The 26,148-nt window shown below is 45.6% G+C and overlaps 1 protein-coding gene across 1 annotated transcript in view; it reads right to left on the reverse strand.

Annotated features, from left to right (window-relative positions):
- The window catches only part of Gldc (glycine decarboxylase), a 79,348-nt gene that overhangs the window by 10,515 nt on the left and 42,685 nt on the right, over nt 1-26,148 (reverse strand). Inside the window, exons 12-21 of the mRNA XM_021192925.2 lie at nt 24,611-24,708; nt 24,100-24,184; nt 23,890-23,931; nt 22,532-22,674; nt 15,536-15,611; nt 9,743-9,868; nt 7,551-7,700; nt 6,638-6,750; nt 4,921-5,062; nt 2,019-2,130 (exon numbers count right to left, since the gene is read on the reverse strand). Of these exons, the coding sequence (XP_021048584.1) occupies nt 2,019-2,130; nt 4,921-5,062; nt 6,638-6,750; nt 7,551-7,700; nt 9,743-9,868; nt 15,536-15,611; nt 22,532-22,674; nt 23,890-23,931; nt 24,100-24,184; nt 24,611-24,708 (1,087 nt within the window). The remainder of the gene's footprint in view (nt 1-2,018; nt 2,131-4,920; nt 5,063-6,637; nt 6,751-7,550; nt 7,701-9,742; nt 9,869-15,535; nt 15,612-22,531; nt 22,675-23,889; nt 23,932-24,099; nt 24,185-24,610; nt 24,709-26,148) is intronic.

A 26,148-nucleotide genomic window follows, 5' to 3' on the forward strand; every position in this document is an offset into this window, starting at 1 on the left:
AGAGAGAGAGAGAGAGAGAGAGAGAGAGAGAGAGAGAGAGAGAGAGAGAAACCAAGCAACCACATAAAAAGACATTGGGTGGTGCGGTGCGGTGCGGTGCACTGTGCTGTGCTGTGTGCCGTGCTGTGCTGTGCTGTGGTACGTGTGTAACTAGGAGGACAGAGGCATGCTGGTCAGCCAGCCTAACTCAGCTGAAATGGTGAGCTTCAGGTTCCTTGAGAGACCTCGTCTTAAAAAATAATGAAAGAACCATTAAAGAGCTATTAAAGAAGGCGTTCCTATGTCAGCCTCTGGCTTCCACATGTACTGATAAGGATGAGCATGCCCTCCCACACGGATGCAAAAAAAAAAATCCCCCAAACTGCATCTGTGATGTTAGCTTAATTGTCCAAGAGAAATAGGAGAGGGAACACAGTAAAACATTCAGTGTTAGCTTTAACTGGCTGACGATGCAAGTATCATTTAGATTTTCCCTCTCCTGTTTTTTTTTTTTTTTTTTTTTTTCCCTTTCCCCAGGCTTCTGAATTGAACAATATACATCATTTATATAACCAGACAACATAAATATTCAATCCACTCATGAAAGCAAATACACATCAGGCTAGATTTCACAGTACGGGAGCTCTGTCTGAATTCATTAGCAACTGCAGAAGCACTCCGCTGTGTTGCTTGTTGCTTGGAGACGTATCCCTCACGACCTTCTCTGCTCTCTGGAGAGCATCCTCCCCAGGGCTCCTGGTTATTTACTTCCTTTTATTTACAAACTCACAAAGTATTCCTCTGCATCCGTATTTATAAGATCGGAGCAGCCTTTAAGTTAGAGACGATAAGCAATGTAGACGCAAGGCCTGCCTGGGCGCAGGAACCAAGAGCCCAAGCAGGAGCCGCTGGCCATCCATCTTATTGCCAGTTCCTGCTGAGGGGCTTTGTGCTCTCTCTCACTCCTCAGTGTTCTAGCCTTGCTTCTCCTTCCATGACCAGCTCACCGTGTGTGTGTGTGTGTGTGTGTGTGTGTGTGTGTGTGTGTGTGTGTGAGCACACACACACACACACACACACACACACATCATGTCTATGCAGTATGCGTATGCCCTCAGAGGACAAAAGAGGACGTTGGCTCACCTGGAACTGGAATCACAGGTGGTTGTAAGCTGCCTAACGTGGGTGCTGGGAACCTGGCTTGGGTCCTCTGGAACAACAATGACTAGCTGCTAAGCCATCTTTCTAGCCCCTCCCTCTTTCTTACTCCCATCACTTCCTATCACTTCTGGGTTGACTTTGTTTTCCTACCCTTTAGCATCTCCAGTGTAAGACTAAATGTTTACCTAACACTGCACTAAGGAGCAACTATGTCCAGCTAATTATACTTCCAGGAACATCTCACTGCCTTGACAATTCTCAGCCTTTTAATGAATCTGACCATGTCATTCCTCAAGCTGGGAAACCTTTAGTGGCTAGAATTGGCTCAGAAGTTAAGTCTAGATTCTCCCAAGACCTTCCAGGTACCAGGCTGTCTTTTCAACCTTGTCTCTCGGGCCCTCTCTCTCCTACCCCACCTCAAGCACACCCTTCAGGCAACTCCTCCTGGGTCCTGTGTATGTTCGCTCATCTTAAATAACTGCTTCCTTTGTCAAACTACTCCACCCTGACTCTTCCTGCTCTAAGTGGCTCCACTATTCCAGACATTTCTACAACACCCTGTGCATGATCGGCTCATGGTGTTTATGTGAACATCTCTCTGTGTGATGTAGGCCCCTTGCTGAACTAGGTTGTGTAGACTAGGGTAGGATAATTTTGTATATAGTAATGAGTAAGTTGGCTATATTTGCAAGAATTCTATACTTTTGTATATTCTAAGAAATTAAAGCATCCCTCTCACCTTTCAAAATCACATCTATATCTAGTATAGTTATATAGGAACCCCTCACACACACACACACACACACACACACACAGAGAGAGAGAGAGAGAGAGAGAGAGAGAGAGAGAGAGAGAGAGAGAGAGAGAGAGATACTTGCCTCTTGCACCTCTAAAGAGGACTCTGTAGTGTTTCTCTAGTCGTTTGGCCATGTAGTTGGCATTTAGAATGGCGATTTCTGTGGCTTCCTTGAGGCCCTTTCCACCCATCATCTGCAGCAAAGAGAAAAGGAGCCAGCAGCCATTGAGTGGGTGAGGTAAAAGTCAAGACACTAACAGATGCCCCCCAGATCAATTTGTTCAATGATGAGCTCACCAGTTCAGCATCACTGCAGATTAAAAATGAATGGAAATTCCAGAAAGGAGACCTGTTAATCTCCTCCACACTTGAAATTTGTTTTTTTCTTTAAACGCTAATTTTACTTATTTTAGTTTTTGAGGGTGGGGTCATAGCAACAAAGCCCGAAAGTAGGGCACAGCTGCCTGCCTGCTACTGCGCTTCAAAGGGAAAAAAAAAGAATGTTCTTAGAAATGTTGTAATGTGTATTTTTCATTTATGTGAATTTAAGATGTAATGAGAATTTTGAGGAATCCAATGAGATCTTGGCCCAAGTCCACCAGATCAATTTTGTGTGCTTTGCCTTTCCATTGTCCACAATGAGGAATGTAAACATTATTCATGTTTGTGTACAGCAACTGCCAGCCTCAATCTTTTCTTATTCTGGTCATGAGTCCTTGCCATCATACAGGGTGAAGGACACAAAGGGTGAAAAATCAAGATTACACCAGTGTTCATGGCTGAGGGACCGCACATCCAAGTGCACAACAAAACACTGGTTCAAAGTTCAAAGTGAAGAGAGAACAATGTGACCTGGTGGAGCCGGAGTGGGCTTTGGAAAGTGAAAGCTAAACTTTACCAGAACCTTGAAAACAACCAAATGAGGGGAGGTTGGGTCTGTAGAGGGGGAGGGGGAAAGTGCCAAGTGAGAGGATTGACAACAACCCACAGTGGGAAAGGCAAGTGACTGTCATCTGGGAGTCACCATGGCAACGTGGGTGGATTAGAATCTCATGTCCTAAATCTTTGCTTTGACATGGACATGGCCCAGCCAACTTCCCACATGTCAGAGTCCCCAGTGCCATTCTCTACATGCTGGTGGCTCCAAGCACATGCCCACATCAGTTGAGTTTTATTCTCAGTGGGATGGGGCCAAAGCACATGCTGGTGAGGCCAGGCAGTGACAGTAGTAGGATGCCATGAGGGGTTCAGGGGCATTGGGGACAGAGTATTCCTGATGATTATCCACAGTGGGTGCAGAGGAAAGTGAAGAAGCTCCACCCAGTGTGTCTATGGGAGAAGTAATAGCCCGGAGGAAGATAAGGCTCAAACAAACACTACTCACTTAGCTTTAACACTCATGTTCGGTTTGGTGTTCTGGGCATATGGCCAAAACAGCCTTAGGGACTTTACTTTCTATATGTAAGAAACCATCTCCAGCCCAAATTTGTTTGTACAAATAGCCCAATTTTACAGGCTCCATGGATCAAAGGGAACTGGGGCTTTGGTTGTTTGCAAAGAAGACAGTTTTCATTCTCTTCGGGCTTGTTCCTCTAATTTGCAAATGACTTGCATAACATTTCAAAGGCAGCTTCAAGGCTCCAGGGTACTACAGAACTGTTGCCTTTGCTTCCAGTAAACTTTTCATTAAAAATCATAAATGAAGCTGGGCATGCTTGAATGAGGTGCATGCTGGGAAGGCCAGGGCTTAGGAGACAGAGGCAGCTGGGTTAGGAGCTCAAAGACGCCTGTCTCAAAAACAGAAACAAAAATAAACCAAAAAGGGGAAAAAATGAAAATAAAACAAGAATTATAGGGACTGGCGAAATGGCTTTGTGCTTAAAAACACTGGCTGCTCTTCCAAAAGACCTGTTTCCAGGACCCATACGGTGGCTAATACCTAAATGTGTCATTCCAATCCCAGGCAATCTAATATACCCAACAGGCACTGTATAGACACAGTACACAGACATATAAACAGACAAAACATCCACACACATATGATAAACAAAGTCTCAAACTATTAGATAAAAAAGGAATCATAAATACCAGGCAGTCACATGACCATCCGTGCCTATAGTCAGTCCCACAGTTAGGGGGCTGATACAAGAGAATCATAACCTTATATCCAGACTGGACACAGGGAGATAAGGAGACCGGGTCTCAAAACAGAAAATAATAAGCTTTTAAAGAAGAATCATAAATGTCATCACATTCAAACAGAGCCAGCCCCACAGTTACCCAGCACAATTTGTATAGCCGAGTTTGGGGTTTTGTCTCACCCGAGGCCACCCTTCCTTTAACAAGGGCCACTGCTATGAAAAGGCTGCTCTAATTAACAACCTAGTAAGAGTGCCTATTCACAGACTGGACCCTAGGAGGTGGGCAGGCCAGTCTGAACACGAGCTGCATAAAATCAATTCCGGTTTGAATGTTTCCGTGGAGAAGGCCAAGGCCGATAAGCCGGCTCTCTCACAAAGCTTAGTTACCCCTAAAATCACAGTTCTCCAAGTCCTGAGAGCAGAGGTTCTAGAACCACCCTCAAATTCTCGATACGTCTCATCTTATCCTCCACGCCGCCAAGCAATGCGCCCTCTCCCGTACCCCAGGATCTCAGCAAAGCGTCACCATGACCATGCGCAGTGCTTGTCACTGGAGCTGTGTGTACCCGACAGGAAACCAAATGACGCAGCCAGAACATTCGCATGACTCATGGGACTTAATCGTGTCTGGAAAAACGTAAAGCCATCATGAGAACCCAAAGGAACAGATGAAACAGTTCTGGGTGGCTTTCTAGAAGGTTTCTCTCTACCCCAGCATTGGCCGTGACTTCATCCAACAGCGCTGTCCCCTGAGTCCCTTCTCAGGTCACAGGTTTCAGTTTCAACCCCTCTGAGAAAGTGAGTCCCACCCCTCCACACAGTAACATGTGTTCTTAAGCTCACCTTAATGTAAGCCCATGAAATGGGCAAGATGGAGCTGGAACCCCATGGGGCTGCACTGACAGTCCCCACGGGCCAGGTGCCCTCACTTGGATTTATGGAAATGATGGGATGACTGGGCAGAAAGGGAACAAGATGCTTCTTCCTGTATTGGTTTTAAAGCACACATTGAAATGATGCGGAAAAGATGCAATTGAACTAAGTGGCTACCTTCTCTAGGAGCTCAGAACACTGATGGTGGTAGGGACAAATTACCAGAAAGGAACTCAGGTGGGTTCTCTCAATTCCCTCCCTCCCTCCCTCCCTCCCTCCCTTCCCTCTAGTAGCTTCCAAGGACTGTGGAGGTAGACTTGGCAGAGGCAGCCTCACACAGCCTCCTCATAGCAACCCACATCCTTTTAAGCTATCTGTTGGCTATGGCAGGCTGCTGATCTGATGCCCCCGCCCTCCACTTGGAGCCTAACACACGAACACTGCCCTACTACGCACCCTCTGAACCACCCGGCACACTCATTAGCCATTCATAATCTAGATCAAAAGGAAAAGACAACCAGGTTCCCAGCAACCCTAAACACAACCCCTCCCCATTCACCACCACACATTTTGAAAACTCCAGAATTTCTGGATAAGGCTGTTACTATAGCAAGGAAACTATCAACAACTAAAATACATGCCATCAGGACACAGTGACATCATCCAGTTGCCCCTAGTAATAAAGTTTGTTTCCTCCTTATTCATCAAAGAGGTGATGAAACTTAAACCTAAAAGGAGTTCAGCACCTGCTTTCCATCTAATTCACTCTCAATATTATCATAAGCTATTTTTGTTTTTGGTTTTGTTGTGTTGACAGAGTTTCTCTGCGTAACAGCTCTGGCTGTCCTGGACTTCATTTGTAGAATAGGCTGGTCTTGAAATCACAACAGCCGGGTGTGGTGGCAAATACCTTTAATCCCAGCACTCGGGAGGCAGAGGCAGGTGGATTTCTGAGTTCAAGGCCAGCCTGGTCTACAAAGTGAGTTCCAGGACAGCCAGGGCTATACAGAGAAACCCTGTCTCAAAAAACCAAAAAAAAAAAAAAGAAATCACAACAATCCGCCTGCCGCTGCCTCCCGAGTGTGGGGATTAAAGGCAAGTGCCACCACACCCAGCAATTATAAGCTATTTTTTAAGGAAAACTGTAAAAATAAATAAATAAGTAGATAGATAGATAGATAACTCGCTCACTCTTGGAAATTAAAGGTCAAATCCATGACACTTACAGGTACTAACATTCTAGTTCTGACCCCTTATACTTTAGAACAGCTTCCTGTTCATGACAGTTAACAAGCATGCTCTCGGAGCCCAGAGAGGCTGAGTGAATACCATGGTTACTAAGCGAATGCTGTTTTTCTTTGGACCTAATCTAAAACACTCCAGCTGTGTATCCAAGCTGCTGGAAGTGCACTAGACATGAAGGTAATTCCTCGGACTTGAAGACTCGGATAGGAAGAATAAGAAGTTTTGGGCTGCTGGGCATGGTGGCGCATGCCTTTAATCCCAGCACTTGGGAGGCAGAGGCAGGTAGATTTCTGAGTTCGAGGCCAGCCTGGTCTACGAAGTGAGTTCCAGGACAGCCAGGGCTACACAGAGAAACCCTGTCTCAAAAAAAAAAAAAAAAAAAAAGAAGTTTTGGGCCATCCTGCTTTCTAAACAATCCCGAAGCCAGTACCCCACAACTCACACTCCGATGGGCCCCATGCCAGGACCGCCTCCTCCGTGGGGAATGCAGAAGGTCTTGTGAAGATTTAGGTGAGAGACATCAGACCCAAAGTCTCCAGGACGGCAGATTCCCACCTATCCAAAGGGAAAGAGCGAAAGTCGACGTCATGGCACTCAGGAAGGGCATCCTGTTCTGGGCTGTTTGTCTCCTCAGGAAAGGAGCCGCAGAGCCACATCCATAATGCTCATAGAAAAGGCTTCCTGGGGGCGGTGAGCTGGCTCGGCGGGTAAAGGCGTTTGACACTAAGTTTAACTACCAGAGTTCGATCCCTAAGACCCACCCCTGCACGTTCTCCTTTGACCTCCACACGCACACACCTGTGTAACTTAAATATTGCCCGTAAAAGGGAGTTCCTAAAAGGTTCTGTAGTCAACCTGCCATCCCACAGTCAAAGTGACTGTGGTTTCTATAGAAACAAACTGAACATTTAGTCCTATTCAGAGACATGCACTGGGGCAGTCCTTAACTAAATGTCTACCTTAGGGCAAAGGAGAAAGAGGCAGTGCTAACCCTGAGCTGCAGTGTGGGCACTCTATTGAACAGGCAGCTTCCACAGGACCAGCACCACCTTCCCTGCCAGTTCAAGGCTGGGTATTTATTATGTGCACCTAGACTCTGGGCCCTAGAGGATGCTGGGCTGAGGAGGGGGGAGTGAGGCTGCCGATTTTCCTGAGACAATCCAGATGCCCAGCTGCGCTATTCAACTGGTAATCCATCATCTAGGCAATCAAGAACTTGCCCAGTTCGTCGTGTCCCCAGAGGAATGGCACTCCTGACAATATAAGCTGCTTGGTTTCACAATAAAATTAACCTTTAAAAAAAATTAAAAGATTAAACAAATCTGTGTTTCCCAAGGGGCACTAAGCATTCACACCTGGGCATTCATGTTTGCCCCGTCGAGGTAGACCTGTCCTCCATGCTGGTGAATCAGGGCACACACATCACTGATATTCTCTTCAAACACACCATTGGTAGATGGATATGTGATCATGATGGCGGCCAGGTTCTCCTTGTGTTGATCCACCTGTGGAGAGGGGGACATTAAGGGAGGAAGTGACCTGATCCTTCCTCAGCCAAGACTTCGCTTTTTTATTTTATAGGATGGGGGAAGGTGAAATCTTGATGTTTGAATTCTGGACACTATCTCAGTCTACAACTGTGGTTGTTGCAAGACCAATTGTCCCTTCATAAATCACCCAAAAGCAGCAGCAAAGACCTTTTAGGATAAAGACACCAGGCTTTCGATATGGCTCAGGTGACGGGGGGGGGGGGGGGGGGGTGCCTAGCATGCAGAGAGAGAGCCCCAGGCTTGCTCCCTGTACCGATTAAGAGCAGTACACACCAATAACCACAGCACTGAGTAAACAGCTATCCTAGGGTACACTGTAACCATGGGTTACATGAGACTGTGTCTCAACAAATGAAGCCAGAACCAAGAGGCTGTTCAGAAGGTTTTTGGATAGTTTGAGTCCAGTTCTGTAAAACAGTTCTGCTTTGGTTCAAACCACCTCAAAAAATTATCTCAGGCTGTTTGGAGGGTGGCAGGGAGGGTGGCAGGGAGGTGTCTCTCTGTTCATGACTAATCGTCTAGCTAGCCTTTCTGCTCATTTCTGTTTGTTTGTTTGTTTTGCTGTACACAGTCCTACCTTCCTTCCCACAGAAGTGTGATAAGTGTTATGGTTTTCATAAAAAATCTCCCTCACTTCCGTTGTTTTGTTTTGGAGACAGGTTTGTTTTGTTTGTTTGGCTGGTTGGTTTGGTTTGGGGTTTATTTATTATTTATTTATTTGAGGCAGCGTTTGTTTGCTTGTTTGTTTGCTTGTTTGTGTTCCTTGAGATAGCGTTTTATTGGGTAGCCCTGGCTGTCCTGGAACTCATTCTGTAGACCAGACGAGCCTGGAAATTAGAGATCCGTCTGCCTCTGCCTCCCAAGTGCTGGGAATTAACAGGCGTGCGCCGCCGCCACCGCCGCCACCACCACCAGGCTGTAGCTCAGGCTGACTTCTAGCTTTCTGTGTAGCCAAGGATGGCTTTGAACTTCTGCCTCTCCTTCGAATTGTTGGTGTTACAAGTGTGTGTCACTGTGCCTACTTCCCCCGCCTCAAGAAAGCAACTGTATGTAATAGGGTAATTCTACTTGGTTTTTCTTGGCAAGCAAATGAGAGCAGGGGTAATAAGGGAGGAAAATCAAGTCATATTCTATATTGGACAAGCTTAATAACTACTAGTGACCCAGAATATTTCCGGGGGGGGGGGAGGCAATGGAAAGGAAGTAGAGGGTTAAAAAGATGAACGGGTCTGTGCGTTTTCAGCATCCTTTTGAGGGCTTTTGCGTAGGTTTTCGGTCCCCAGGCCTAATAACCCTGACAGAATCACACAGCTATTTCACCAATTTCCCTTCTACTTAAGATGCAGCCTCCAGTCCACTGGTGGAAAACAGATACGGTTGCTAAGCAACCTCTTCCTGGAGGTTGAGAGATTGGGAGTGGGGGTTGGTGTTGGAGGGAACAGGGGAGAATGTTGCCTGGAATCCGGCTGGGAGACTTACGAAATCTGCATGTGTGCTGTGCTTTAATTCCCAGTGCAACTGTGACTGTCTGACCGTGAATGGAGAAATATGAGGACGGACAGGGAAGCAGGCCCTGCAGAGTCTTCACACCATGGCACCACAATAAATATTTCATTCGTTATATTCCAAGTGGAAGGATCAGGGCTGAGGGGATCTGTGAAAAGACCCTTCTCTCTGTGAGGCAGGGAGGGGGATGGGAGACATCTTCTATGGGATTTTAATTGGGGACCAAAAATACAATTGCTTTTTATTTTTCTCTTTTCCTTAATGATTGTTAGGTTTTTTAGTTTTGAACACTTTCCTTACAGACCCATTTAGAGAAGGGATCAATGTCTTTCATTACATACAAGAGTAGACAAAGTTGACACCGTCCATCGATTTCATACCCCTCCACCCCCATCTCAGACCTCCCCAGGCCCCTCCCTAACCATGACATCACCATCATCTTTCCTTTCCCACCCCAGAGCACCCCAATCTGTGACGGGGAGGGTGAGTACCATGGCCTTGAGGTGAGCCACATCGATGTTCCCGTATCTGTCCACCTCCACAGGCTGGATCTTCATGCCCGCCATGTAGGCGCTTGCTGGATTCGTTCCATGTGCTGACTTAGGAATGAGACAGACCTTGCACGCATAAGGGAAGGAGGCAGAAAAGGAGAAAGAAAAAGAAAAAATATCACCAGGATATTCAAATTAGAGAAAAGCCTCCTAGCATGACTGTCTATGACACACATTAGGCGCCACATGGTTTTACTAAACCTGACCACTGGTGCCTTGAAATCTGTGGTCATTAGTGTTGTTACTGCAAGAACAATGTCCTGAAGGGGAATTTCCATTTGAATCCCCAAATACTTTTCTAAAGACATCAGAATGCCTTCTCCTAACCCAGAGCATGAAAGCCAGGCCCGTGCCCTTTCTAACCTCATCTTAGGCATAGCATATGGAAAGTACCTTCTAACAACATGAGGTTGCAAGTTGATCTCTAGGACTCCAATCCCACAACTTCAGGGCTGCTCTTGGCTGAACCAGGCCAGATGACAATGACAGACACAACCCCAGGGCCTCCCTGTGCCAACACTTACTAAGTCCTTACTCTGCTGTGAATGATTAGTGTGAGGACCAAACATTCTGCAAGGAGAATGATCAGCGCCTGCCCTGTGCTCACGTGACTCAGAGAAATAATACCCAGGGATCCACAGTGCAGTAGGTGACTGACAAAATGGAACATGGCTTCACTGGGAAAAAAAAAAAAAAAATCAAGGGACCGTGTCTCAAGACACTGTGACCAAAAGACCTGCTGGATTTGGTTTGGGATTTGAGTGCTGGGATTGCTCACAGCCCGGTGACTCCTCTTCCACTGAGCTGCATCTCCAATTCCTTTATTGGATTTCTTTTTCTGGGACGGGGGAGGGGGAAAGGTACAAAGCATTGAACCCAGGTCCTCCTGCACGCCAGGAAAGCCCACGCCCACCATTGAGCAGAAGCCCCAAAAAGGATTTTGCTGGGTATGGTAGGGGCACACAGAGCTGCAAGCCTATGTTCCCACTGGTTCCCCCACATCAGGAAACGGGACTATGGGAACCTTACAGTTCGGGTCTCAGAGAGAAACAGCACTAGAGAGGACAGGACAGAAGTTTCCTGATAGAACTCAAATCATCTCCTGCCCTGAAAACAAGTCACAGAACCGGTGTGGCGTCTCCTCTGCGGAGGGGCTGTAAAAATGAACTTCCAGGGGAAAAACGCAGCTTCTAGATGATTCCTCCCAAACAGGATGACTGAAGGAAAGCATGACTGACTCCCGAGAGGTTTCAGTATCAGATGGAAACAGATGCAGAGACCCATAGCCAAACATCAGGCAGAGCTTGGGGAGTAGTGTGGAGGAGTAGGGGCATAGGATTAATCGAGCCAGAGGGGGTCAGACACCAGAGTCAGCTAACCCCTTTCCATGGGGCATGCAGGGGCTGGGCTTAGCCCCTCTACACATTTGTAATATATGTGCAGCCTGGTCTTCGGGTGGGTCCCTTAACAATTGGAGCAGGGACTGTCTCTGACTCTGATGCCTGTTATTGGATTCCCTTCCCCTAGATGGGCTGCCTGGTCGGGCCTTGCTGGGAGAGGATGCGCTTAGTCCTGCTGCAACTTGTTGTGCCAGGGCACAGTGGTACCCAAGGAGGGGCTTCCCCTTCTCTGAAGAATAGGGGAGGGGGTAATGAGGGAAGGGATTTATAAGAGTGAGACTGGGAGGAGAGGAGGGACAGTGGGGGATGGGGAGAGGTGTGTGACTAGGATGTAAAATGAATAAATTAGTGAGGAAAAAACCACATGTATGCGAACACACACAAGTCTACTACACACACACACACACACACACACACAGATATACTCAAATATACACACATGAACACACTCACACAGCATGGAGGATAGAGGTTGGATGGTTCAGCAGTTAATGGTAGGTATACTCTCAAAGACTGCTTGAGTTCATTTCCTTCCTGTTTAACTCTGTGAGCACCTGCACTCGCACATGAACACGCAAACACCATCCCATCCTATCCTCTAGCTATGGAGGGAACTGCGATGGGCGAAGCAAGAATTTTACGGTACGGCAAGAAGAGGACCCGCACCCAGGAGGAAGGTGGCCTGCGACGATGAGAGGCAACTGGTCCTCCCTAGCTCCACAGAGAAAGGCGTCTGCCAGCACCAGGAAGACAGTTTCTGATTCTGCCCTCTAGCTGTAAGACAGTCCCTGAGTGCTGTCACGAGACACTGTCATTTGTTAAAGCAGCCATGGGAAACCAATCGCACCCTGGAACAGAGGAGACAGGTGCTGTAGACACTCTTGTGTCTGGGGAGATTGGACAACTTTAAGCTGCCTTCACCCTAAAGTTAATTCCCCCTCGCTTTAAAACCACAGTGTTCTGCTGGACACAGAAGTATCAGAACCCAGAACTGATGTATTTATTGGATTCTCTCAGGTGAATCCAACCATGGTACATAGTTTATACATCCTTTAGGGAGACGCTCTATCCTAACTTCCAGGAAGCCTGTGTAGAAGCAGACTTCATCCTCAAACAATTACTGATGGTATGACAGAGTAAAACTTCCGTATTTTCCAGTGATTAAAACCCAACAAAAGCTATGACTGCCTCAGACATTCAGGAAGAGAAATGGCTCTCAAAAATTATTTTTTTTTTAAAAGGCGTAGATGTGTTGATGCGAGAGCCCAGTGTTCTGTCTTTCTATAGGAAACTCAGCCTCTCGTCAGAACACCAGTTGAGATTTGACCAGCAAAGTGAAAGACGGATTATAGAGTGCTTTATGCCTGGCACATGGTAATTGCTAAGTGTTTGTTAAATAATTCACTTTTTTTTTTTTTTTTTTCAAATTAAACTGATGAATCATAAACTTGGGCCTTCTATTTCAGGAGCCTCTGAAGCTGACCCAAAGCAATTGTGAAGTCACATCCAAAACCAGCTGGAAGGCAGAGAACCACCAGGAACCTGGATAGCTCTGTAACTTCTCCAACTCATTTTCAAATGAGAAGGGTATGTTGACTGAGCTCCATTAGAGCCTATGGTGTGGGAGCAGCTGCCTTAGACATCACTAATGTGGAAAATCTTCCCTGGTTATTTGAATAAGTCATTCTCTTCTCTAAAAATGGGCTAAAATTAAAGCTGTTTGTCTAGAAGGCAGCCAGACTGTCGGGTTCTGTCCATGTTCCTGAGCTCAGCAGCTAGGAGGGCTTTCCTGCCTTCCTGTGTACTGTCCAGAAGTGCAGAATCCTACCCAGGGATGGGTAGTGGAGGAGGAAGAGGCCTGGGATGCTCAGAGAGGGAAGGGAGCAAGAGCCACCGACACCAATCACCGAGGATTGTGTTCACCCAATTCAGAAGATCTCTCATCTGGAGTGTCTGGCTTGGTACTCAACTCCTATATCAAAGCAACTATTTTCTGCGGTCAGAATGAGGAGATAGGTGAATACTGAGGGTTGGGAAGGACCAGAGAGTGGGAAAAAAACCTAAGTTCTGGCTGGCTCATTATCATTGCTTAGTCCTGGGCTTGCCACAGGTTTGGGTGCCGTGGTTCTCCACCTGTGTATTGTGAGCCCTTTATCAACCCTCTATGTCTACAGATATTTACATTACAGTTACTTATAACAGTAGCAAAATTTCAGTTAATAATTTTATGGTTGGGGTCACCACAACATGAGGGACTGTATTACAGGGTCACAGCTTTAGGAGGGTTTGAGATCCACTGGTTTGATGGCTTCTCTGGCAATCAATGGCTGGGCAGTGTGAATGGTTTCACAGCAAGACCTGCCCCTTGTTCAGGTTCTCAACTGAGCAACAGTGGATAGGCAAGGACAAGGAACTTCAAGGCTTACAGGTATTTGAGACCCATGAAGGAATAAGGAGTGGGCCATGTGGTGTCCCCTCTCTGCACATCTTAGCCCCCTTTCTGATTCTATGAATCTCAAGAATATGCATAAATCTAAACTACCCTTTCTTCATAAAGCTAAGAGATGATTTATTCACAAGAAACCAAGTGAATAAATCTACATTGGCATGTCTGTCTACTGTATCATCAGGTCTGTCTGGCTGCCACACTCTCCCTATGTATGCCCAGGGCTCAGTAATTTCTGATTTTACAAATGGCATATTTCAAAAATTGTTAAAAATCAATTCAGGGCTGGAAAGATGGCTCAGCAGTTAAGAGCACTGACTGCTCTTCCAGAGGTCCTGAGTTCAATTCCCAGCAACCATATGGTGGCTCACAACCATCTGTAATGGGGTCTGATGCCCTCTTCTGGTGTGTCAGGACGCAGCTACAGTGTACTCACATACATAAAATAAATAAAATATTTTTTAAAAAATCAGTTGAAATGATAGCTATGGTAGAATACATTTGTGAACTTAAGGTATTGAGACAAAAACAATTGCAAGTTCAATTCCAGCCTGAACTATGGACTGAGACCCTACCTCAACTAATGTACAAACATAACCGAACATCAAAACAAGTGGAACATGTGCACAGAAAGACAATCTCGGCATCTGGGGAGGTGGAGGCAGGAGGTTGGGTAAGGAGTTCAAGGCATTCTTAGCTGAACAGAGAGTGTGAGGCCAGCCTGGGCTACATGTCTATAATAATAGAAGTATAATGGTAAACAAACAAAACCTGTTGATGATGTAGCTCAGGTATACAGTATTGCCCAAGTACAGGAAAGGCCTGGGTTCCACCTCCAACACCACGGAGGAGGAGGAAGAAGAGGAAGAGGAGGAAGAGGAGGAAGAGGAGGAGGAGGAAGAGGAGGAGGAGGAATTATTATTCTATTCCCTCCCAGTGGGGAAGACACACTTTTAGAATCAGATGGCTAGGCTACAGAGGGAGAAAACATGCCTCATATACTTTTAAAAGATGTGAAAGTTTTAAAATTCTTCATTGTAAAATTCAGACTAACCAGAAAAAAAAAATCAGCTTCAATAAACTCAGAAAGGACATAAGCTTGGGCTACCACTGACTGACATGACCCACTTAGGTAAGAACCTTCTGGAACTCTCCTGGAACAGTCAGGGCCTCTTTGTCCTACTCCTGATACCTACCCTAGAATCCCTCTAAGAATTCCAACTCCACAGCTCAGTAGAAACCCTAGCATGGAACTGGCCTCCAAAATGAAGGGACCAGTAACAGAGGCCTCCTTTGGCCTTAAGGAGAGACTTTGCATAGATCACAACACATCTTTTCTGGGACAGTGGTGGTACCCAGTAGCACCAGCTACTTAGATAACAACCCCAGTGGTCACCAGAGGAGTCACTTTTGCAAACCAGACTCCCATGACCAGAGCAGAACATGTAGCAGAAATATATCAGCTCCCCATCCTCGTGGCTGCTTAGTGCTAGGAACAATTCCATGGGGGACATAGTTATTCAGAGGCATCTTCTGAGGATACGTATGGCCCAGACAATGCTTAGGCTTATAATTGCTTAATCTTAGGCCCAGGGCTAGGGCGGAGCCAACAAGGAGGTCAGCAAACGCAGCAATCAGGTTCCGTCTCCCTCTCCCAAGAGAGTACTTTCATGGCCCGCTGACTAACTCCATATGCTGGGCTTACACAAAAGCCTTTTATTTCTGAATGTTTTCCGTCACAGTGATTACGTGGGATGTCTTTGATGACCACTTCTTGATTATATGTTTGCCTCTCCACTTCCAACAAGGCTGCAAAGGTGGGTCCCACAGAACAAAAGGCTGCAACCTCCCCGAGGGAGCCAGCGCGCCCTGCCCATGCTCACTCACTGTTCTGTGTCTCTCTCCTTTCTGGTCTAAGTATGCTCTGATGGTGGCCAGTCCAGCGTACTCCCCCTGTGCTCCGCTGCAAAGACAAGAGGGGGAGAGTCAGGCTTGTGGTCTGCAGGTTTTCCCCGTGTTCATTCAGGATCTACCAGACACTGACTATACGTTAAGCAGCCATGGTCCAGGTTCCTATCATACAGCATAGAAGATTAACAGGTTGGCACTAACTAAAGGTGGGCCATGCTTATCAGCTCAGGACCTTCGAATCAACCTGGTCTTACTAGGGGGAATTTGACTGGCTTAAAAAAAATTGTGGGAATAATAAGGAACCCATTTTCTAGGTTTTACAAGGGGGAAATTTGAAATTATAAGAAGATATGAGGATCAGTTTGTGGTGAGCCTCATTCCTAAACACATCCTGCACTCAACAAACCCCCTCTATGCCGAACTAAGCAATTGTGAAACAAACACCAGGCTCATGTTTTATCAGTTCAAACCAATGAGTCTATTTCAGAGAAAAGAAATCTTAATAATGTGTCTGCAGCGCAATGATCACGCCTAGAAAAATAAGCTTTTTCCAATACCATCAAATATTGAGTCATGCAAAGACCACACTATTGCCATGGAAACTTTCCATTCCTATCACACATTGTTTCTGCCCTTTGAATGTGTGGCTGCTAGAAGCCTGCCATTATCTTGCAGGCACCACTTTGAGAGCATGCTTAATGACTAATGCTCCTGTGAGCAAAGCTGAGACGACTGCAAATGGGTCAGAGTTCTGGTTCTCCACGAAGCAGGGCAGGGGAAGTGAGAGTAACGGGGCTCTCTGCTGCCTTCACAGAGCCCTGTTCTCCATGCTACACTCACTCATTTTTATCCCTCATTTTACAGCTGAAGCCAAAAGTGCCAGCATGCTTAACGCCTTTTATTTCAAGAACAAAGAAATGAATGCTATCACCTCTCATTACGTGGTCCCCTGCTGCTCTGTCATCAAATGGGGAATTAAAAAACCCTGCGGATGTTCCGAATGGTGAGGACATCCACACCAAGACTGTATCATCCCAGTCAACAAGGCCAACTCTGTCAGGGCGACCCTAGCTCGGTCCTATGGCTGTGAGCTCCCACCCTCCAGCCGTCCAGGCCATCCCTGAACCATATCAAGCCAATTCACATCCTGGAGTTCTTCACTGAGTTATTGTGCTGAGAGAGTAACTTCCTACTTTCAATCAGTAGGCCCCAAAGAGGCTGGCTATTTCCCAAGTCAAGGTTCTTGTCCACTTTATTCTTAATTTATTTTTTATGCCACGAACATGGATTTTAAAAGGGGGGAGGGGATGTATAATAAACGCTGTCTGGTGAATGAATGACCTTCCTCCAACAAACTCTTATTGCAGGTGCTAGAGAGAGTTAAGCCATCAAGGGCATTTCAGCTCTTTCCAGAGGATGGTTCAAATCCCAGCACCCATGCCGAGCATCTTAGAACTGCCTGAAACACCAGTCGTGAGAACCTGATGCCCTCTTCTGACTTCCTTGGGTGGGCACACACACACACACACACACCATTTTTAAAAACCTTATTGCATTTTACCTTACATGCTCATGTGATCCAACATCAGCCCTTGCATCTACTGTACATAAAAAGTTACTGCAATGTTCATGCTATGTGCCTGCCTTATCTCAACAAGCTAGACTTCTGTGCATTCCCCACAAGGGACCTAAAGAACTGTAGCTTTATGAAGTGGCTCTGAAAGAAATGCTTAAGAGATTTGCTGGGAATTGATTACCATCTTTCACCCCTGGCAATTCACACACAAGTCATTCTTTTCCCTGTAGTAAGGGACTTTTAAAAATGTGTAGTGACACCCCTATTCCTGAAGATAACTGTCTTAGTTAGGGTTTCCACTGCTGTGAAGAGACGCCATGACCAAGGCCACTTTTACAAAAGACAACATTTAATTGGGAATGGCTTACAGGTTGAGAGGTTGAGCCCGTTATCATCATGGCAGAAAGCATGGCAGCATTCAGGCAAACATGGTCCTGGAGGAGGTAAGAGTTCTACATCTTAATCTAAAGGTAACCAGGAAGACTATCTCCCAAGCAACTAGGAGGAGGGTCTCAAAGCCTACCCCCACAATGATACACTTCTTCCAACAAGGCCACACTTCCTAATAGTGCCAGTCCCTGGGCCAAGCATATTCAAACCACCACAATAGTCAACAGCTGTCTAATTGGACTTCAGCCTGCCCAACATAAGCAAATCAAGCTGGAGACTGGAAACCTAGCCAACCACACAGGGATAGTGAGGTCATGGATCTTGGAGAATCCACTAAAGCCACGTTACAAAAACCCAAGCAAAATTCCTAGCTGCATTCTAAACACTTCTCCTTACAACCCAGATACGTGTAGCCTTCACCTCTTATCAAAGAAACTTCTCTTTGTGCAGATGGAGGCCATTGAAGAAAACCATAACTTGTCAAAATGCAGAGAGCAAATGATCGTGGGGTGCCTGGCCGCAGTGAGGACATCTACAATACAACTCCTGACCTAACACTGGGCAACACTGAAGAAGACGGGGCAGAAAGTAAACTCCTGTGAGACCGTGTCTCCAAAAAATGACCGGGGAGCCACATCCATGATACTTCAACCAAATGGCTATTTAAACATGAGATGATCAAGGGTGATACCAATAGGTATGCTAATAGGGAGGAGGGGACTCTCACGAGGCTCCACCCTGTGGCAGAGAGCAGGTAAGTAGCCTTCCCTAGGGATGAGCCCCCTTGTTAGTCAGCCAACACAAAGTGGCAGCCATAAAGTCATATACACAAGCAACACCAATGGATTCATCGGATCGTGTGTGTGCGTGTGTGTGTGTGTGCGTGTGTGTGCGTGTGTGTGTAAAACAATGAAAAAAAAAGAGGCCATAAATTTGAAGAGAGAGCAAGAAGGTGTGGAAGGAGTTGGAGGGAGGTAAGGCGGGAAAATGGTGCAGATATTTTATATTTGCCCCTAGCTTGTTCTCATACCATCCACTCACCTTGCCTTCTGGCAGGCATGGATTGACATTGAAAGACACTGGGAATAGTGGGAGGGGCCAGGGGGGTAAAGCGGGGCTTGCTGCCAATCGGTGATAACCTGAGTTTGACCCCTGGCCCTCACATGAAGGAAGGAAAGAGTGAGTCCCATGGGTTGTCCCTCGATCACCCAAATGACATGGCACATGTATCCACACGCATGAACTCTCTCACGCACAAATGAACAAATAAATTGGTTTTTATTGTTGTTGTTGTTGTTGCTGTTGTTTTGTGTATGTGTGTGTGTGTGTGTGTGTGTGTGTGTGTGTTTAAAGAGAAGATACTCTTTGGACCGAAGAGCCAGTAATCCAACAGGTGGGAAATGCTGAGTAGTTTTTGCCTTACATCTCTGAATATCAGCCGGTTTGCTGTTGGTGGTGGTGGTGGTGGGTTTTTTTCCCAAACACTGTAAATATGTTTGGATGCCATGTGAAGCCTACTTCAGAGAGATCATTAAATAAGGTTATTGGTGCCACCTGTTGGTGGAAAAGGATTATGAAAAAAATGCTTATCTGTATAAACCAGTTGGGGACCAGCAGAAAAGTATCGCTGTGGAGGGAATTTAAGGCAGTGGCCTTCCATCTATTTAAAATGAAAAGGCGATGGTGCTGCCTGCAGGGAAATGCTGAGGGACAGTGGGCCACAGACCCACCGCAGCTGGGTGAGCAGTGGTGTGAACTGCCTCGCCCTTACTCAGAGGAAAGAGCACTCACCTCAGAATACGGGGAAACTAATGGATGATTTCATGTAAAACTAGTACTTATTCTTCAAAGGATCCCCAAGAAATTCAATGCTATCTGATGGAACCAGAACAACCGATCATGAACCAATAAGCTGGCAAGAGGCCATAGTTGAAGGGACCCCAGTGTTCTATGGTCAACTTCAGCCTCCCTATCTGGGTGCACAAGCACAGCTAGACAATATGAATTGAGGAAAAAAAAAACTAAATAAAAACCAACATTGTACACTGAGACAGGGAGGTAGTTCAGACAGCCAAAGTTTCCTTTATAGAGCAAACATTTAAGGGCAAAGCTCAATGTCTGTCTGTCTGTCTGTCTGTCTGTTTATGGGAACTCTCCTGCCAGGAATCATGGGTGAAAAGGCTGAGATTTAGAAGTGCCTGCCTCAAATTCAGCTTAGTTTTATCTAGTTTTGTGTATTTAATCCTTCCTTGTGCCTAAAGAACATAACGTCTAATTTCACAGACACCAGAGAAATGTGGTAAATGAGGAATATTTGGAGACAGGTTTCACTGTAGCCAATATTTTTTATGAGAAATATTTCCACATATTTTGCACATGTGTGCACACACACACAAACACACACACACACACACACACACACACACACACACACAAAGCAACACAGAACTCAGGAGTGGAGAACACTCTTGAGCATCAGCTGTCCCCAGATCTCCCACTGGGGACATGTTGTCTAGACTGAGACTGGTTTTGAACTCCTGATCCCCCTACCTCTGTCTCCCAGTGCTGGGATCCTGGGAGTGCAACACCATGGCCAACTTCAGATTTTGTATTTGTACAAGACAAAAGGTATGATGGGTTGAGGGGTAACTGCTGTGGTAAACTGCACACTTAGAATTCTTGAGGCCCTCAGTCAAACCCCAAAATGACAATAAGGCAGTCATGGTACCCCACAGCTTGGAAGGCAGAGGCAGGTAGATCTTTGTGAGATTGAGGCCAACCTGGTCTACATATTGAGTCGTTAGGCCAGCCATTACTACATAGTGATTAATTGTCTCAATTAATTAATTAATTAATTAATTAATCAGAGAGTTAAAAATAGTTCCTAAAGGAAAGATCATATTATGGACCCTAACAGCTAAAAAGTTGAAGGTAGTTTGGTGGCTCAGGCCCTATAATCTCCGCACCAGACTGAGTTGGGAGAATTGCTATGAATTTGAAGCCAGCATAAGCTACAGAGTAAGATCTTGTCTTGATTTAAAAATAAAGACAGGGCTGGTGAGATGGCTCAGCAGTTAAGAGCACTGACTGCTCTTACAAAGGTCCCGAGTTCAAATCCCAGCAAACACATGGTGGCTCACAACCATCTGTAACAAGATCTGACACCCTCTCCTGGTGTGTCTGAAGACAACTACAGTGTACTTACATATAATAAATAAATAAATCTAAAAAAAAAATAAAATAAAAAAATAAAGACAAACAGCAGCAGATTGTGAGGACTCTGCCTCCCCTCCCATCTCGCCTCAGAGCCCCAGTTGCTACCACTTCCTCAAAGCTTGCTCAACAGGCACTTTACTCACTGAGTCATCTCCCTTGCTCCCTTGAACTCTCATTTGTCAAAAGCAACTGTTCTAGGGTTACTACGACTGTGATGAAAACATGACCGAAAGCAAATTGGGGAGGAGAGAGTTTGCTGGGTTTATACTTCTACATCACTGTTAAGTCAGGATAAGACCTCAGAAAAGTCAAGAATCTGGAGGCCATGGGGGGCTGCTGCTTACTGGCTCGCTCACCCATGGCTTGCTCAGCCTGCTTTCATATAGAACCCAGGACCACCAAGCCCAGAGGTGACACTATCTGTAAAGTCTGACTTCACCACCCCAACCCCCATCAAATCACTAATTAAGAAAATGCCCTATTCTTGCCTTCAGTCCAGTCTCCTGGAGGCCTTTCTTCTGTTGATGACTGTGCCCTGGGTCAAGTTGACATAAAACTAGCCAGACCAGCAATTTCTTCAACTTTAGAAGCCAAACACACTAACAGTAATTTCACCTTATCTTTTACTTTATGTGTCCCTGGAAGATACACTTCTTGTTTCTGGCTGCCTTAAACATTGTATCATAATTCTGAACCAAAAGTTTCTAGAGTGTATTTGGTGTGTGCTATGGAGTGAGTTCAAGAATGGCAGAGAGAGTTCTGGAAACAAATTGGAGCAAACCACACTGAGCTCAATGGGGAAGGCAAAGGTAATTAAATATTATTAGACTCTTTTCTTGGTCAGACTATCAATGTCTTCTAGGCTGATGCTTTAAGCAAATAAATGGAAAAAAACAGAGATTAAACAAACAAACAAAAATGGGATAAAACCCACTACATAGTCTTGGCTGTCCAGGAATTAACAATGTAGAGTCATGCTGGTATCAAATTCACAGAGATCCATCTACGTCTGCCAATACTATGATCATAGATGCATGTCACCATGCCCAGCAGGGATAAACTACTTGATATTTTGCATTTAGGATCTAAATATCCCAGGGAAACAGAGAAACCAGTGATGACTTTCTTAATATGAAGGAAGATCTACATGTCAAAATTTATGGTTATTACGCTCACTCATAGGTAAATAATTCATCTTAATTGAAGCACCACAGTTTACTTTCAGAGACTCCCGTATAACATGGGAAGCTGGACTTGTAACTAATTTTGCATGGTTTGGAACATTTCCCTTTGAACTCAGGCACCATGCTATCTCTAAGGAGGCTCAAGGAACAGCAAGGGGTGGCTCATATGGTGGAAAACCAAGGCCTTATTCAACATTCTTAATTTCTCTCCCAGCTCACAAATGATCACCGAATTTATATCTATGCAAATGAGGCCACTTTGGAAGTCTGGCTGTACTCCTCCAGCAGAGACTAAATGCCCAGTCAACTCAGAATGATAAATGGTAATAAATGATAAAAATAGACTAAACCGATGGCACTGGAGAGAAGGCTCAGTGGTTAAGAGCACTGTCTGCTCTTCCAGAGGATCTGGGTTCAATTCCCAGCAACCACATGGCAGCTCACAACTGTCTGTAACTCCAGTTCCAAGGGATCCGATACCCTCACACCAACACATATACAATAAAATTAGATAATTAAAAAACAATTAGAATACACTAAAAGAATACTTTGTCTTTGGATGTGGGTGTTGTACAGCTGCCAACCAGAGGGAATGAAGCCTCTTACCTGTTTGGCTGGAATGAGACTCGGTCGTAACCCGTGATCTCACACAGATCCTTCTCCAGCTCCTGGAAAAGCTGCTGGTACCCCTGGGCTTGCTCCAGCGGCACAAACGGGTGGATGTTGGCAAATTCTCTCCAGGTGATGGGCTGAAGGGCAGGAAGAGGAAAATAAGCATGTGTGCAGTGTAAGGGGAACAAGGATTTTGATACTGGGGATGACAATATACCATCACCAAGAATGGTACCAAGGAGCCAGGGGGCTCTCAAGGCATTCAGAATACTCGCTTGGTTTATCTGCACAACCCAAGGATGTAAGAACTATCACCGTTTACACTGTACAAGTGGGACACAAAAGCCACGAAGAAAACTGCCACAGAAACAGATCAGAAGCATATCAGAGCCCTTGAGTACCAGGCAAGCAGTTTACCACTGAGGCAGCCTCCAGCACGTGCTTGATGTTCTTAACCTACCTCTGAGGCTCACTACAAACTAATAGAAAGTAAGAGTTTTTTAAAAACTAGTCACCTAATTATTTTAATTAAAAAAATAAATAAATTTGAAGAGTTGATAAGATGGCTCAGTGATGGAGTTGCTTGTCATGAAGCCTTATGGCCTTGCTTTGACCCCTGGGACCCATACACAGGAGAACCACTGTGATGTGCAAGTACGTGCGCGCGCGCACAAACACGCATGCACACACATACACACACACACACACACACACACACACACACACACACACCACATACTAAACAGAATGGTAAAAGATAGTGGTAATAATAACTACTTTACATAGCCGGGCATGGTGGACATGCTTGTAGACCCAGCTACTTGGGATGCTGAACCAGGAAGATGGCTTGTATCAATGGCTTTAAAAATATCCTGAGATAAAATTTTGTCAATAAGAATAGTAAAATTTGCCTATAATTGTTGTTGTTTCGGTTTGGTTTTTGAGGCAGAGTTTGTAGACTTGGCTGTCCTGAATTCTCTTTTCAGACCAAGTCAGCCTTATACTTAGAGATCTGCCTGCCCCTGCCTCCAGAATGTGCTGAGATTAAAGGCATATGCCACCATACCTGGCGGGCTCTGTAATTATAATATATATATATATATATATATATATATATATATATAATTTGTGTGTATGAGAAAGAGCAGGAACACCACTACCCTCAGCTTTATCCATAAATGTAACTGATCAAGTTGTGAGAAATATCAGGGTCTCTGCCACGATTGCAGAATGACAAAGTAAAGGATCATTAAGGCATGGAGTCACCGTCTAGGTCAGTTTTGTCATCCGCTTCTATACCAACTGGAAAACCGGCCCATAAATACCCCCTTCCATAGATGTGACCAACTTACCGTGAGTTCGGAGGAGCTATTGAGCTTCATGGTGCAGGATCCCTGGAAGAAGCACATATAAGGAACATCCCTTAGTGATTTGCTATGCCCCATCTATGAACCCTCCCACCCCCGAGGCCCTGCTCCTCCCCTTTTGCATTGCGTTAGATATGACCCACAGGGGGAACTGGGATAGGATTAGAAGTGAGAAGAAAGGCCACAAACAGCTACCAGTGGGATCATGCTGTGAACGAGGGAGATGTCTTTGTTTTCCAGTTTCTTCATATACCGGACAAGATTGGTTTCTGAGTGATAGCTGCGAACGTAAAACATGAGGGTGGAGCCATTAAGAGAGTCAGGCTGGTTCCTCATACAAAATAAGGAGTCCCGGTTCTGAAGACCCATTCCCTCATGGATAGGGAGGGCAGAGACTCATGGATCTCAGAGCACCCCTAGCAATGAGAGGCCACTGAGAAGAGACACGGGGATCCTGAGATGAACTTCATCTGTAGCTTCTCCTCCCCAGCACAGCTGCAGCACAGCAGAGCTCCCCGGAGACAAGGTAGGCTTGGCTCTCCGCCAGGGGTGGGGTCCTGCTGGCATGACTCTATCAGTGAGTTCGGCTGAGTGGCAAAAACCCAGGACCTATCATGGTCACCATCAGAAACAGCACCCTCCCCAGGGCTCCCTGACCCACCACCAGAACACCAACCGCAGGATTCGGCGCCGAAGCCACACAAACCTATTGAACACCTGATGAGTGAGGAAAGGGCTGGTTCTCTTGAATGAAGACCCCAGAAGACCTCTCCGCTCCTCTCCCATGCCTTCAGCAACCAATTCCTGAAGAAAGAGAGAGACCATGGAGGCTGAAGGACAGGGGTAAGGCTGGAAGCTTCCAGGCTACATTACACATCTAACACAATGGACGTTCATGTTATTGAACACTCCAGTGAAAATGTAGGGATGGATACTGAGAACCTATTAGTTAGCGCAATTTTTGTTCTTTGTTATTATCTGAGACAGGGCCTCATGTGCCATGGCTGGCCTGAAACTTGCAGTGTAAATAGGATTTCCTCAAACTCAGAGGTCCATCTGCTTCTCCTTCCTACGTGCTGGGATTAAGGGCACGCGGTAACAATGGTTTCTTAAACACTATATAAAAAACCATAAGCAGCAAAAGTTAAAATAAAACCCGATGACCTGTGTCAGGCGCACGGAGGTCTCTGTGCTCGCTCACACACACAAAAGCAGCTGTTTTTAACCTTCCTAGCACTTGACCCTTTAATACAGCTCCTCGGGTTGTGCTGACCGCCAACCAGAACACTATTGCGTTGTTCCTTCATGGTAACTGTAATTTTGTTACTGTTCTGAATCATACTGGGATACACAATCCAAAGGGGTCGTAACCCACAGGTTGAGGACTGCTGGCTGCATCCCAGGGGCCTAGAAGGTTAAGCCCACAGGGTTGTTCCCTCAAGGCAAGAAATGCAAAACCTGTTTTCCACTAGGAAGGCTGGAGCAGGCAGGCTTTGTAACCTGGTGACTTTTATGTTCTGTCTTCAGTATCTTTGTGGTTAGAGATTTTTCCAGCACTGGCTCTTCCTCCAGACCCTTGTCATGAATTTGTTGTTCTCAATCAATCATAAATAAATCTGGTTGTTTTCTTTTTTGAAGTTTGTTTGTTTTGTTTTTTTGTTTGTTTTTTTTTTGTTTTTTTTTTTTTGGTTTTTCGAGACAGGGTTTCTCTGTATAGCCCAGGGTGTCCTGGAACTCACTTTGTAGACCAGACTGGCCTCGAACTCAGAAATCTGCCTGCCTCTGCCTCACAAGTGCTGGGATTAAAGGCGTGTGCCACCACGCCCGGCTCTATAGTTAAATTTCTTGCTGATATCAAAACATCACTTGGAGATAAAAACTGGGATTAAAGGCGTGCGCCACCACGCCCGGCTATAAATGTTTTTATTAGTCAGATCATACAAACTATTTTCATGGATTCTACAACGAGTTTTGTCTTACCTGAGCTGTATTTAGCTTGCTTAGTTCCTCGGTGAGACTGATATTTGCTTTGTCGTGAGTGTATGACTGAGTTAATCATCACTAGAATGGTTTTATCAATTGGTGCTGTGCTTAAATACACCTAAAACAGTGGCTCTCAACCTGGAGGTCAGAACCCCTGAGGTCAAAGGACCCTTTCACAGGGGTCGCCTAAGACCATTGGAAAACACGTATATTTGCATTAAGATTCACAACAGTAGCAAAATTACAGTCATGAAGTAGCAA

This window comes from Mus pahari, chromosome 1 (genome assembly GCF_900095145.1).
Source record: "Mus pahari chromosome 1, PAHARI_EIJ_v1.1, whole genome shotgun sequence".
Lineage (NCBI taxonomy): Eukaryota > Metazoa > Chordata > Mammalia > Rodentia > Muridae > Mus > Mus pahari.